The sequence below is a fragment of the Odocoileus virginianus genome, chromosome 30, assembly GCF_023699985.2.
Source record: "Odocoileus virginianus isolate 20LAN1187 ecotype Illinois chromosome 30, Ovbor_1.2, whole genome shotgun sequence".
NCBI classification, from domain to species: domain Eukaryota; kingdom Metazoa; phylum Chordata; class Mammalia; order Artiodactyla; family Cervidae; genus Odocoileus; species Odocoileus virginianus.
In genome coordinates, this window is record NC_069703.1 from 33,131,018 (window position 1) to 33,146,244 (window position 15,227).

At 37.8% G+C, this 15,227-nt stretch overlaps 1 protein-coding gene across 3 annotated transcripts in view; it reads right to left on the bottom strand.

Moving 5' to 3' along the window:
• USP48 (ubiquitin specific peptidase 48) overlaps positions 1-15,227 on the bottom strand; it is a 73,021-nt gene that overhangs the window by 20,760 nt on the left and 37,034 nt on the right. For 2 of the 3 annotated variants that reach the window (XM_020874511.2, XM_020874509.2), the window contains exons 10-15: positions 13,021-13,149; positions 11,926-12,075; positions 8,359-8,556; positions 7,463-7,577; positions 6,788-6,918; positions 3,346-3,417 (exon numbers count right to left, since the gene is read on the bottom strand). In XM_020874511.2, coding sequence (XP_020730170.1) covers positions 3,346-3,417; positions 6,788-6,918; positions 7,463-7,577; positions 8,359-8,556; positions 11,926-12,075; positions 13,021-13,149 — 795 coding nt within the window. The remainder of the gene's footprint in view (positions 1-3,345; positions 3,418-6,787; positions 6,919-7,462; positions 7,578-8,358; positions 8,557-11,925; positions 12,076-13,020; positions 13,150-15,227) is intronic. The other variant, XM_020874510.2, reaches the window with a different exon arrangement.

Sequence of the window (15,227 nt, forward strand, 5' to 3'; positions counted from 1 at the left end):
AAGCTGCTCTGATGACACAAAACCTCGGGCCTCTGACTGGGGACGCAAAGCAGATACATGAGGCAGCATGGAGATGCACGCAGTGAAGTGAAGGTTTCCCTACAGAAGGCAGAGGTTCCAAGCCCTTTTCTCTATAACCCTCAAGTGACAGTCGGCTCTGCAGTTTCCAGGCAGAACAAAAGACGCTCATGGAGAAATCTGAGCAGCCCGAGAGGAGATAATGAAATGGAGAATCTGCAGTGAAACAGTCCCGTGGGGACACCCAACAAGGAAACCTGCAGTCCCCCGCCCTCACACTATACGTGCGAGGAGTCCACGGAGCATCTCACACGATACCTGAGTTGGGACCCGCACAGGGTGAAGCATCCCAGGGCTGTGGACAGAGATCTTATTAGCTGCCAAAAGTGGAAGGGACAAAAAGGGCTTTGGACAAACAGTACATTGAAAGATCCATTAAGTCCTTCAAATTTTCAAAGAAAAGAATTTCTGACGATTGCGCAATGAGGGGGAGACTAACCATCAAGTACGGTGACCTTCAGCGAATGACTCACCTCTCCATGCCTCAGTTCACTTACTCAGCAGGACAATCAGTACAGTGATAAAACAGACCTCTCAGAGGGCTGTTACATAGATTAAGTGAGTTAATATCTACACACTTAGAAAACTACTGGGCACAACAGTCAACAAACGCCCAACCATCAACTTGTTGCTTGCAAGTATTATGACGATCATGACCGCAGCTCGGGAACGAGTTTTAATATAAGGTTCCACATCCTGCACCTGAAAAACCTGCTGTCATGGACATGGTGCACTGACAGGTGATATCCACAAAAGCAAGAACTGAGGTGATGCTTTTCAAATTTGAGATAACAAGGCGCAGCAACGAAGCGGCACTGGGCTGCAGATCAAGCCAGAAGATCTAAGAAAAGCTCATGTACCATTTCTGACAAGCTGAGGGGCACGGCACAAGTCCTGAAATCACATTCTGCTCTGCCATGCTTTCTAGTCAAAGCTGTAAAACTGAAATGACAAGATGAGAGAGGTGGGCTGAGAGCAAATGTCAGTGTGCGAGGGAGGAAGACAATCGGTGTTCTGGCACCATTCGCCCTGCTAAGCAGCATCAAGCACGGAAACTTAGTATTTAACTACAGATTCCTCAACACTCAAAATGGAAGCACTTATGCTCTGTGCAAATCTATAGCAAAAGGTTAAAAAAAAAGAGAGCTGATACGAAAGTATCAGGAGAAAAACTAATTTACTTCTGGCTGTTCACATCACTTTCCTCTAGGGCTTACTTAATCTACCATTCAGGGTTACCACATCTGCTTTCAAACTTGTGTTCCTACTGTGCTCCAGGAATGCATCAACTGTGTCTGACTCTTTGCCACCCCATGCACTGTAGCCTGCTCCTCTGTCCACAGAACTCCCCAGGCAAGAATACTGGAGTGGGTTGCCATTTCTTCCTCCAGGGGATCTTCCAGATCCAGGGAACGAACCTACATCTCCTGCACGGGCAGACAGTGAGTTTGTGTCTAGAAAGACAGGCATGGAAGTATCACTCATGTGAAAACTACTATCCCTAGTATCACCAAGGACTCTTTATAAAAAAAAAAAAAAAATCACTGATTTAGGGACTTCAATGCTGGTCCACTGATTAAGACTTTGTGAGTCCAATGCAGGGGGCAAGGGTTTGATCCTTGGTCGGAGAACTAAGACTGTGCACGCTGCGTAGTGCAATCGAAAAAGAAAAAATAAGGTGTGAATGACGGCAAGGGTTAGGCATCAAGTACGGGTTCCTAATGAGGCAATGAAGACCTAACATAAGGAATTGATTAGGACTGACAAGAATTCAGAGTATTAGTCCCAGTCATAAAAAAAAGAATGAACTAGGACTTCAGAATCCACAGGATCAGAATCCACTGCCAATGCAGGAGATGTGGGCTTGATCCCTGGTCCGGGAGGATTCCATATGCCTTGGAGCAATGAAGCCCATTCGCCAAAACTACTGGGCCTGCGATCTAGAGCCCGAGAGCCACAATTACTGAAGCCCGTGTGCCCACAGCCTGTGCTCCCAAGAAGACAAGCCACTGCAATGGGGACCGGAGAACCACAGTGAAGACCCAGCACAGCCAAAAATATAGTGAATAAGGCCATTGGTAGCAACACGGATGGACCCAGAGATTGTCCTATTAAGGGAAGTAAGTGAGACAAATATAATATGATACCACTCACATGTGGAATACAAAAAAAAATTATACAAACAAACTTACCTAACAAATAGACTCACAGACACAGGAAATAAAACTTATGGTTACCGAAGGGGAGGGCAGAGGGAGGATAAATAAGGAGTTTGAGACCAGCAGATACATGCTACTACATATAACCTGGATGAACAGTAAGCACAGGGAACATACTCAATATCTTATAATAACCTAAAATGAAAAATAATACATATGTGCATATTCACATATGCAGAATCAGTTAAAGTAACACAACACCATCAATTAACTATACTTCAATTAAAAAAAAGAATTCTGAGTATTTGCAGCATGTTAGTAAACAACCAGAGATGCAAACAGGGGTTAAGAGATTCACCACTGACACCCCAGTGTCGCTGTGGGCATTTTTTCCCAGGGAAGGGAGGGAAGGGCAGAGGAAAGAAGGAAGGAAGAGTCAGTGGGGAACTTATTCAGTACAAGGCTTTGAGAAGGAGATACCTTTCTGGCTTTCAGAGTGCCGACAATGGGAAACCATACGGTATATATAAGGAGTCCCTCTCCAAAGAGGGGGGGAAAAACCTCATCTATTACAAGTGAGCTCTCACTAAAACCAAATATATACATAAACACAGGATTAATAAAGATTTGGAAACTATTACTAAGAGCATATAGTACACAGTAGCTAGTCAATCAATGTCTAAGAAACTAAACCAGAAATAGCCCTAAGGAGAATATAAAAATGCTGTCTTCAAAGTGCTCAAATTTGGACAATGACATAGACACAGAAATGGGAAATAACTGAAATTCTCCTTCAAGCTCAGAAAGCCCTTCAATGTGACAAGTGATAAATTTTCTCCTCTAAAACATGGGGAAATTCTATCTTGTATTATTTGCAGTTTTTCTTGTAGGAAAAGGTGTGAGAGGCACTGGCATGAAAGCAGGCAGTAGAAGCTAACCGCTGAAGAGAGGAAGAGAACAGAACCATTAGATCAAGGACAGTTTAGAAAACCAGTTGCTCTACCATGTCTGCCATATTAGGGTGTAATCTCTGGGTATAAAGTATTTTTAACAAAATATTTATGATATGCTAAACACTAACAAAGGAAGTCTTACACTTCTGGCTTACCATGTGGGCACAGAATGTCTTCATTAAAATTCAATTCCTCCTCCTCCTCCTTCCTTTCTTCCTTCGATTCATCTAATCAAAAGATATACACATAATAACTCCTCTAGCTGTTACATTTAAAGTTCAAAGGAGCAAAGACACTGCTCTACACAGCTTCAAACACAGAAAACTTTAAAACATTCTAAAAATTAGACCCAGGTGATTCTGACACAGTTGAGCTAAGAAGTGTTTCATCTTTCCCTTAAAAGGAAAGAACAATTTCTGAATGGCAGTTTTACTTTTTAAAGATGTGGGTTATGTAAGAAAATATGCACTTTTTTTCAAGCTGAAAAACAGTTCACCTATCTTTCCATTAATTCTAATCTAGGTACTCAGAATACTGTGTCATAAACCAGGATAATCATATATATGTCATGTTCCTTTCATCCACCGATTCTTTAGGGCAACAAAAGACAGCTTTATAAGGCTAACGAAATACAGATTCAAACTTCAATGGTAAACACACATGATTAAAACACTCCTTTTCCTATCACCGGTTCTCTCACAGTGGCTGCTTTTCCTCCTTGTCTACACTGTGACAATCGTCAATTTGTAGCGGTATACACCAGGGAACAGGTTCACCTAAAATAAGTCCTAAGCACCAACAGATTAGAATAGTGATCCACGGATTTCCCAGGTTAAGCACATAACACACTTTTAATATACTTAACATATATAAAGAACATTTACTTTAAATTAATAAATTTAACTTAAATTTTATTTGTTAATTAGAGTCATTAAAAAGCTCAAGTAGGAAAAAAAAAAGTTCAAGTGGAAAAATGGGCAAAAACACATGACCAGGTGACTCTGTCTCCTGATCCTCAATCTGTGTCACACAATCTGAAAATCAGGCAAAGAAGCAGGTACTGCATCTGTGTTTACAAACTAATTGCAAAAAGCTGAAATAAGTTAAGTAAATAAACATATACATTCAATATATATATACACACATTCAATGTATATTATATATATACATTCAATATGATATACATTCATTCATATATTCATATATATACATTCAATATATATCATATATTGAATGTATATTATATATATTATATAGATTCAACTTATATATACACATGTAATATATATTTTATATATACATGTATATATTCAATGTATAAATATATGCATTCAATGAAATTTAGTCACTAGATTTTAAAACACTGAATGTCTTGGTAAAGGAAGATCCGCAACTGTGCCAATGGAAGCATCATTCTGAAAACCCACTATCTACAGGGACATCTGGTAGAAAGACTTCGTTACTTCTACCTAGCTTCAAGCTTTTAAAATCTTTGAATGGAGGAAGGGGGAGATGAGAAGCATTTTATTACTCTGAAAGCAACATGAAAATGTTTTTAATCTAGGACATCAAGGCATTTTTTATTATGGCATCAAATGTTACTTAAAATGAAGGTTCGCTGGAACCCAAAAGGTGACACAAATGTATGAAACAGGAAAAGAATCAGGGACATAGAGAACAGATGGTGGCTGCCAAAGGGAAGAAAGGTGGGAGAGGAATGGGACTAGGAGTTTGGGATTATCAGACCAAACTTACATATGAAATGGATAAGCAACTAGCTCCTACTGTTTACTACGGGACTATATTCAACATCCTGTGATAAACCACAATGGAAAATAATATGAAAAAGAATGCATGTGTGTATAACCGAATCACTTTGCTGTGCCCAGGAAACTAACATAAAACAGTGAATCAACTATAATGTAAAAAAAAAGGAAAGATCACTGATATACATATAAAAAGGCTTGAAAGAACACAAGATATTTAATACCCTGGGTCACATGACACATTGAAAGTAATGTTTTCAATCTTTGTTTTTAGTGAAGTAGTTGACGGACAGCATTATGGAAGTTTCAAGTATACAGCACAGTGATATACAATGCACAAGTCATATACCATATATAGCTGTATAATACATTGACTATATTTAAAACTATCTTTTTAAAAACAATACAAAATAAAACTGAAACTAATGTTAACTTCATGAAGTATATAGCACAATAAAATACATTAACCAAAATAAAAACACTCTTCAAATCTTTAAATATTAAAAAAAAAAATCACAGTTTAAAATTAATAGTGGCTTTGGGCTTCACTGACAGCTCAGTTGGTAAATAATCCGCCTGCAATACGGGAGATCCCACTTTGATTCCTGGGTTGGGAAGATCGGCTGGAGAAGGGATAGGCTACCCACTTCAGTATTCCTGGACTTCCCTTGTGGCTCAGCTGGTAAAGAATCCACCTGCAATGTGGGAGACCTGGGTTTGATCCCTGGGTTGGGAAGATCCCCTGGAAAAGGGAAAGGCTACCCACTCCAGTATTCTGGCCTGGAGAATTCCATGGGCTATAGTCCATGGGGTTGCAAAGAGTCAGATACAACTGAGTCATTTTCACTTTCTAGTGTTTTTACATTCTTAAAAAGAAAAAGAATGACATGAGAAGTCCCATACCAAATAAAATAATACAATTATTCAAATGCAGTAAATACAGAATAATTCAGTAAAAGGTTAAGAATATTAAAATAATAATATATGTAGGTAAATACTAATATCTGGAGATAAAGTTAAATGAAATAATTTATGGATCACTAATTGTATATCTCAATTAATAAACTGTTCAAACAATTTCTATTTTAAAGTTAAAAGGTTTTAATGCCTTAACTTCCCATGATCTTATAAATACTGATTACAAAATTAAACTGAGTGGTTGACTAACATTAATATCTTAGTTTCTATTTACAAGCATAACTTCAGAAAACTCCAAAGAATTTATAAGTAAAATGCTATTCAAAACCTGCCTTTTTCCCCTGGATGAAAAATGCTTAAGTTCAAGGTCATTCACTTAACGAACTCAAGTCTTTCAGTGTGGCTAATAAACTATACATTGGGCAATTTGCAACAGACTTGTCTTAAAAACTTTAGCTGGAACAAAATTTAAAATAATTTTTCTTGGGACTAATTATAGAGACCCAGAGCCCAAAGCAGGTCAGGTTATGAGGAATGCCCCTTGCTCACTTAACAAATCCTTTATTTGTTCTGAGACATTTTTGAGCACTTTAGGCATCAAAAAATTGTCTTAGAAATTACATGGAAGGAATTAAAACAATTTTGTCTGACTCTTTGCGACCCCATGGACTGTAGAGTCCACCAGGCTCCTCTGTCCATTCGATTCTCCAGGTAAGAATACTAGTGTGGGTAGCCATTCCCTTCTCCAGGGGATCTTTCCGACCCAGGGATTGAACCCAGGTCTCCTGTATTGCAGGCATATTCTTTACTGTCATCAGGGAAGCCCCAAAACAATTTTACCACAAACAAGTGCTTACAATTTTGTGGTATAATTCACAGTCACCTACAAACAGGTTTTATTGATAAATATTACCTTTATTCAAGGTGTTGCCATTCATTTTCCCATTGCTTTGGTCTGCATCGCCATCTTGCTCATCAAGCTGTTCAAGAGCTAGCTGGCGCCAACTACGTAAGGAAGACTTTCCCACCCAAAATCCATCATTGCTGTGGAATAAAGAGAGAATGCAAAATTATGCAAGCAACATTCCTGATATCCTTCTCCCTTCTTTCCTTATAAAGATCACAACAAAATTGAATCAAAAGTTTAATATTTGCTTCTGTGCATTAATGTTTTTTAACCTATTTGGGCCATTTTTACTTCTTACTATTAAATTGCAGGTAGTCAGACGTGCACTTTGTTAACATTCTTACTTCAGCCTCTCTCAAGGGGATACCCTACGGCCTGCAAGAATGGTTTTCCAAAATCAGCATTTCATGATTCCGTGACAGGTGAGCACCAGGCCTTGGGTTATTTAGGCCTCAGATCCACATCTCTGCTTCCACATTTATGATGGATGGAATAGAGCCAGGAGGGCTGCCACTCAGCTCTCTTTATCTTTGCCTCAGTGGCAATCACTGCAAAATTTGATCTGGGGTGGCTAATCACTCATCACCTCCTTTCTTCCAAAGATCCCAAGTCCCTATTATCCATAAATGATAAGCTACTTGGCTTTTTTGCTTATGAAACAACATACACCATGTAACATACCTCTTTACTGTTGCTTTAAGCAGATTATTTACAGTTTTATAATCTTCGTTTAGTTGGTTCTTCAGACGCAACACACGACAACGTTCTACTACACATTCTTTACACAGGGCTTTCACTGAGACAGAAAACGAAAGAAAAGACAGTGTATTCACAGACAGATTTTCTGTGATGAAATTGTTTTCAGCACTTCATGAAGCAATGAAGAATTTTAACCCAAAGTCACTCATTCTGACAACTCAGCAAACTGGTATACGTCCTAAATTATTTTGGTGACAAAAATATCAAGACAGCAGTAGGGCTATCCTGCATAGGGAACCATTGGTTATAAAATGTTATAATGTGCTCTGACTATCTGTGACACAAAGTAAAACCTTTTACAAGAGTTTGATGCAAGCTTTGCCAGACCATCAAATAACGGAGGCTGTAAAAGAGGGGAGAGCAATCAATGTATCTGACAACTCTACATCTCATGTTAATTGTTTAAGACCTTCGTGTGGGTATCAACCAGACCAATACTGTGAAGGGTACTGAATAAAATAATAAAACGCTACTAGATGGCTTTTTCAAATGTATCCTGTTTTGTCTTCTTTGTCAGAAAACAAAACAAAACTGAATAAGCAGTATCAGTTTCTTTTCTAATGTCGTAAATATACCATCTTTGATGCTTCTTAACTCCTACTTGAGGTAGCAGATCCTTTTTGCAAAGTACACGGAAGATGAGGTCTAAGCACAGTTTGAGTCAAATGATCATGAAGACCATATGAGGAGCAGGGACGATCCCACATGCCACAACTGAGACTCGGCACCGAAAATAAACAAACACTTAAAAAAAAGATCATATGATGATGACTTAATGCAGCACTCCCTTTTTAAGCAGAGAAGACAGCTCATATTACCAGTTAGTCTTGGTCCTCCTCCATATCTACTGTAGAAAATGTCAGCCGCATATTCAGATATTCTCTTCATAATCGATATTTTATCGGGATGAAGCTTGTCGTGGGAACACAGGCAAGCATGATTATCAATAGGCTTGGTAGGTGTTGACTCATCCAACCACTTCTGCAGCCACTCAAGAGAGACAAATTCATAGGGCTCTGAGGAAGAAAGCAAGGGAAAGAGCCTATGTATTTTTACAGCCTTCTGACTGAATGGCACATTCATTTTCCTCAAAAGACAATGCAAACTCTTTCCAAAGTTAGCAGAATCAAGAAGACTCATTGTTCAGGGAAGATGTCTGTGAGTACGGCACAAAGCACCATTTAACTACCACTCAGCTGAGTTCCAGGAGCTGTGCACGGGGCCCTGTAAGATCGGCTGGTATTATTAACCACATTCTACAAAAGAGGCTTCCACAGAGAGAAGTGTCTTGCTGGATAGCACAGCAGAGCTCTGATCAGGACACCCAAGCTTGGTGACAAGCCACACTCAAAGCTAGCTCGCAAATCACATAGCCTCACTCCCATAGTGATTTTCATAAACACTTGTCATCCATGTGTGATACACAACTGAAAGTTAAAATGAGAAGTCTGACTAGGTCTTAAGTTAAAAAGTAACCTCAATCAGCTACAACCGCACAAGTGCGTTTAAACACCGGAACTTTTCTTCATCCAAGATGATACCGACACTGATTAAAAGGTAGTTGATTTCCCCACACAAACCATATTATGTATTTCAAGAAATTAAGCTATATTAAGCAACTTCTAGGATGAAGTGCACCAGGGTCAAATGTATCGATTCCAAAGTTGGAAAAATTAAGATACAGCCAGACACCTCAAAATGAGTTTTAACTTGGGAAAACAGAGCCCCAGAGTTCCGTAAAAGCCAAAATTAAAGATAAAGGGCCAGCTTTGATTACTTACAAAGATCTCCAGTGAGTCCCAGCATAAAACATAGAAGAAAACATACAGAGGTTGAATTTATATATTTGTATTATGATACTATTTCTGATGAGATCTGAGGGATAGACAATTCAACTCAAAGCCCATTTTGACCAATTTCACACTTCCCTGAAATTTACAAGTCTGAAAACTAACTTCCATTTTAAGTTCAGTGTAAAACATTTCAATTTTTACAAAAACAAAATTTAGAACTGTTGGATCCCTTATTTGTGCTAAAACTGTATATCATAAACTGAGAGCCTCGCAACTGATTGGTCAGCTCTGACACAGCTGCAGAGGAAGAGCCCGGGACCACAAGTTGAGTCCAAGTTCTGCCACCAAGAAACTGAACTTGAGCAAGTCACTTGAACTCTCTATGCTTCAGATCTTTTACTTGTAAAATGAAGGTAATAATACCTGCCTTCCACCTACCTCACAGGGACGTTGCTGAATGTAAAAGATAAGATATGTGAAGCATTTTGAGCTTTGTTGGAGGAAAAGAGATACAGAAAAGTTAATCGTATATTTGCACAATATATAAAAGTGGAGACCTTAAGACTCAGCACAGGTCACGTGACTGGGGCATTTTACACACATAATGGTGTGGAATAATCCCTATCCAAAACAGCAAAAAAGAACTCTTAGCATAGCTAATCTTTTCCCAAGGAGAGATCCCATAGGTTAAACTTTTAGCAATCTCAAGGCTATCAATACAAGATATGAAGATCAGAAAAACCTTGAAAGAGCTGTAACAATTTCTACCAAGAGTCTCCCTAACAACTGGGATCTACACTAAACAAAGACTCCTGGCAGTTTCTCAAAGATGTTCTCTATTATTGTGATTCCACAGCATAGATAAGCAACTAACAAACAGGAGGAAGAACTCTGTCAAGCTGGGATAACAAACTGTATAAAAATCTCAGCATCTGATGAAATAAGAAAATAGCTATTAAAATATTTACCAAAGGAAAATGTATACTATGGTTCAAAGTTACTTATATATAGTTTTAAATGCCTGGATTTTAAACAGGAACTTTCTTTTGAAAAGGGATGAAGTCTAGAAAGACCATGGCATCAAAAATATCTGAAAGAACTTACCTAGAGATAATTTAGGATTATTAAAAAATAATTTATTTCAATTTAAATAAAAAGGGCCAAAAGCATTCTGGTTCCGGTGAGGTTCATACTTTATAGTAAATGACCCTTCTTTTAATATGTTCACAAAGATTTAGGAAAAAACATAACAAGATTTGATTGGCAGCACAAAACCATGGTCATTAATTTTGAGATCAACAATATTTTAGGAAAACATGGACTTTCTACCACGTATGCTAACTGTAAATACGAAAAATAATAATGCTTATAACTGGCAAGAGTATTGATAACATATATACATATTCAAAGAACATAAGTACAGGTTCTTATAGGTGGAATGAAAACAGCCAAGAGGAGTACAGTGTAAATTTGACACATAACATCTTTGGACCATGAGGTTTTAAAGCATGACTCAAAAATAGCATTTTAGTTTATAGACCCAGTAAGTCCTTTCTCTTGTCCTTTGAATCCAGGAAACTATGAACAAAGTCCAGAATAGATTTCGAGGTACCAATTTGAATAAATTTAGCGATTTGAATTACATGTTCACTTCCAAACTGTTTCCAGTAAAATTAAGGTCAGCCTGGTTCTTTATGATAATCCCAACTCTTGAAACAGAGTGAGAAAAACAAGTTACAAAGAAAGCTGAGAATTAAATTAAGGTACAATTTAGACAGAACTTTTGAGAGATATTTTTACAGATGTAGCAATTGATATTCATTTTTTGCTTAAAGTTATACCAGTAATGGAAAACTGAGATATCAAAACAACAAAACCACAAGTACAATTATGCTTGAGTATTTATTCTCTAAAATTAGTAAAACTGTCTCTTTTTTAAGTAGGAGTTGGGTATGGGGCATTGCCTATGAAATGACAGAAAATATATTATTACAAATGGCATACCAGCCTTAAAAAGTTGAGGTTTCCTTTATGAGGCATTAGATAGACTTGAATAAACATACATAGTAAAAGAATGAGCTGGACTGTGTGGGATAATTCTTAAGAAATTAGGTGTCAGCAGAAAGTTTTCCTATTCTTAGACTATTCGATATTCAATTTCAGAATAATCTAACAGTATCATAAATCGAGCACTCATATAAAAGAATGCCTGTTAATACTGTTAGTGTACAAAGTATGCAAGGAGACAGACTAGGTGAGTTGCGTCCATTGTAGCCTGAACAGATTTTTTTCTTTTAAAAATAAGCTAATGTCTCACAAATTAGAAATACCTGTAAGTTATCTATGCAGAGTGCTGACCTAAACCTCATAATTTATTAAGAGCTTCCCATTTTTAAAAGTACATGGTAAGAATTATACGGAATGCTACACATTAAGTTAACGCTGGTTTACATAGTAAGCGTATAGGGCATAAGCTGGCATTAACGGGTTATAAATAAGGGTGGGCAGGGGAACGTTTGTTCATGTACATTTGTGGACATAAAGAAACAAGGCACTTATGGCAACAGTGCTGTCCCAGAATATCTTACAGACCAGCTCCAGCAGGTAACCTTTGGTACAGCTCCTTGACTTCTTCGTGCTTTGCCTTTCCTTTATCCACACTCTGCTTACGCATCTCGGCCATTTCCACACACCACTCCTCAAATTTGGAATTATCTCGATCTACCAGCTCCTGAAGAAAGGCTATTCAGAACAGAAAAGACAGAAAAACCTTTATCCTGTTTTCCAAAGACCAAGAACCATGCTGAACTCTAAATTACAACAAATACTGGCTGGGTGCCCTCCAACCTGCAGGCAGAAGTAAAGCTGAAGACAGCCCCTAATAATACCAGGGGGATCCTCGACCTGGTTCTCCATAGTATCAGCCAACTGGAAACATCAATGGCTCACAAACACCATTCAAAACAAATGGTGCCGCAGAGCACAGCACAGTATTAGGTAAAATGACAACTAAAGACTGCCTTCAGGCAAGCAGCAGCTCTTCCTTTTTTTTAATTAAGCCTAGAAGATTTATATGGAGAAGGCGATGGCACCCCACTCCAGTACTCTTGCCTGGAAAATCCCATGGACAGAGGAGCCTGGTGGGCTGCGGTCCATGGGGTCGCTACGAGTCGGACACGACTGAGCGACTTCACTTTCACACACTGGAGAAGGAAATGGCAGCCCACTCCAGTGTTCTTGCCTGGAGAATCCCAGGGACGGCGGAGCCTGGTGGGCTGCTGTCTGTGGGGTTGCACAGGGTCGGACACGACTGAAGTGACTCAGTAGCAGCACAAGATTTATAAGTGGCTAAACCCACGACGGCTTTACAAGCTGAACAAAACAATGGAACTGCTCTTTAAATTCGTCTTTATTATCCAAAGGAATTTCTTTTTTTAATTGCTCTTGCTTTTCTTTAGGGAGGCCAGTGGACTAGCTCTGTGAAAGCCTCCTTTATTTTAAAACTTTATCACTTAAAAAAAAAAAATTCATCACTTTAAATCAAATTTATGATTATATGCACTTTCACAATTTACCATATACACAGCCAACCTATCATAATAGACAAAAGTCACCTGCTCTAGTCATTGATCTTGGAGCAAGGTATTCAAAAATCTTTGCCTTAAGTAATTCTGGAAGATTGCGTACCTGGTACCTGAATAGTCGTGCTGGGTCTTTCTTGAGTTTGTAGTCTATAAACCAACATGTATGCGTTTCGAGAGCAGTGAGTTCCTTTGCCACACTTAGGTTTACGTGTCTGGGACTTGGAAGGTTCTGCTGAGGTAAGAGAAATCAAAAGATGATTAAACTAGAATTCCTATAATTTGTTCATTCTTTTCTAGGGGAGGGAAAGCAGTGGGGGGGTGGTGGTGATCACAGATAACAATTACTAAAATACAAACTAGAGATACATTGAAAGGCAATGCAAATTTTGCAGGCTGGATAAATTTTTGAATGTTTATTAACCCTTAATGTCTGCCATATTCCATTTTTAAAAGCTGCAAAGAAGATGCTATTTTTCACAATGACTAACCTGAACCAAATATATAGATTTTATTTTCCTGTCAGTCTTAAATTACAAAAACAAATCTAGGCTTAATTGCACAAAGAAATAAAATGAAATGTTTCCCCCCGACCCAAAATGAAATGAAATGCTAAGATGAGCCACTAATGTCTATGAATTCAGAAGTAGGAAATGTTAGTGTTTTACATGGCATGTATATCACATGAAGCGACCTTCAAACTGAGTTTGATTATCCCAGGATAACTTTCTAATGGGTAGGAGGGCATGGACAGTTCTGAGGAAATCAAGTACCAGATCCTCAACTGCCAATGTACTTTTCTAAAAGTGCTGAGGTTCCACTGATGGTTTCCACTTCTCCTTTCAGTCATCTGTCTCCTACTTTACAAAAGAAAGATATAACCTCCTATCCTGTGACAAGTCTTATCTCATCAAAAGATTTATTCACAGTAAAATTTTGCTGTGTTCAATTCTTTTAAATTTCAATTCCTTTAAAACCTGTATTGGTTTTATCAAATATATAGGGATATCTATTTAAAACAAAAAACAAATGAACGAAAAAAAAACCTCAGAAGCACTTTCTAACTATTTGGAGCTTTACAGTTACAGAAAACTTATATTCCGTCAGAACAAAATTCTCTAGGGTCAGGGGGATGGAAACACTAGTACACGACAAAAAGGAAATATTAAAAGAAATACTGTCATTCAAAAAATATCAGTTTATGTAACTTTGAAAAGAATGATGCGGCTGTATGGAATCTCTATGTTATATAATTTCATTTGGATACAAGAGTAATAATGCTGCAGTTTGTTTCAATATTTATAATTTGTCAGAAGTTACATTACTGGGAGCTTCTTAAATTTACAATGAAAAATGCTGGATTTTAAAGTGTGCAGTGAAATACGAAAGTTGTTCAATATTTCTCAGAGAATACAGGAGCAAAAAAGCTTGAAGAGTACAGTAGTAGGAACTAAAAATCTCAGCATGTAAAAGGAAAAGCTGTTGGTCATTTCTAACTAAAAACTATTAAGATTTAAGATGTTCATTAATTTGTATGTATAAGATGTGATATAAATGATTCATAAATGTTCACAATAATAAATGACTAATGGAATTTAATAATGATTTTCTATTTTTGATAAAACATAAAACTAGCAATCTAAGCTGCATATAATGAGGCATTAAAATACTGGAATGGGATCCCTGTAGAGTCTCTTCCTCTTGAAATGTTCTAAGACTATCTATATGGAGAGCCTTAACAATGCTTTTAACACTACGATTTTCTTACTAAAAATGAAACAGATAAAAAAACTCAGGTAAAGAACAGTTAAATAAAACTAAAGTTTAATTATTCACAATTTAAAGCTAAATGTCAATTTTGTTCCTATTAAGAATATCACAATAAGAAAAAACATAAGCAAATGTTAATTAAGAGCCTGAGTATTACTTAGGTCAAGTGGGAGCAACATTGCTATATATCTAAAATGTGACTTAAAATCAGAAAACACTTGTAGCATCACACCTAGGTGGCGCACTATTCACAACTGGTAAGTCCAACACACCTCCCACTTCCACTTTTCAAGCTCTAGGGAGGTACAACTGATGAAAAAAAATGGTGTACATAAAAAAAAAGAGAGAAAATATTCCTTCAAATTACAATATAGCCACTACACGACTGTCTGCAGCGAGATCCCCTATGCCTTCCTTGAAATCAGCCAATGTCATGGCCCTCCGCCTGGGCAAGCGGTACCGATCCTTAAGAAAGGGCAGTGGCGGAAGACAGCCACCGATTCCCATTCCTTTTCCCTATTTGCAACCCATAGTCCCAGTGAC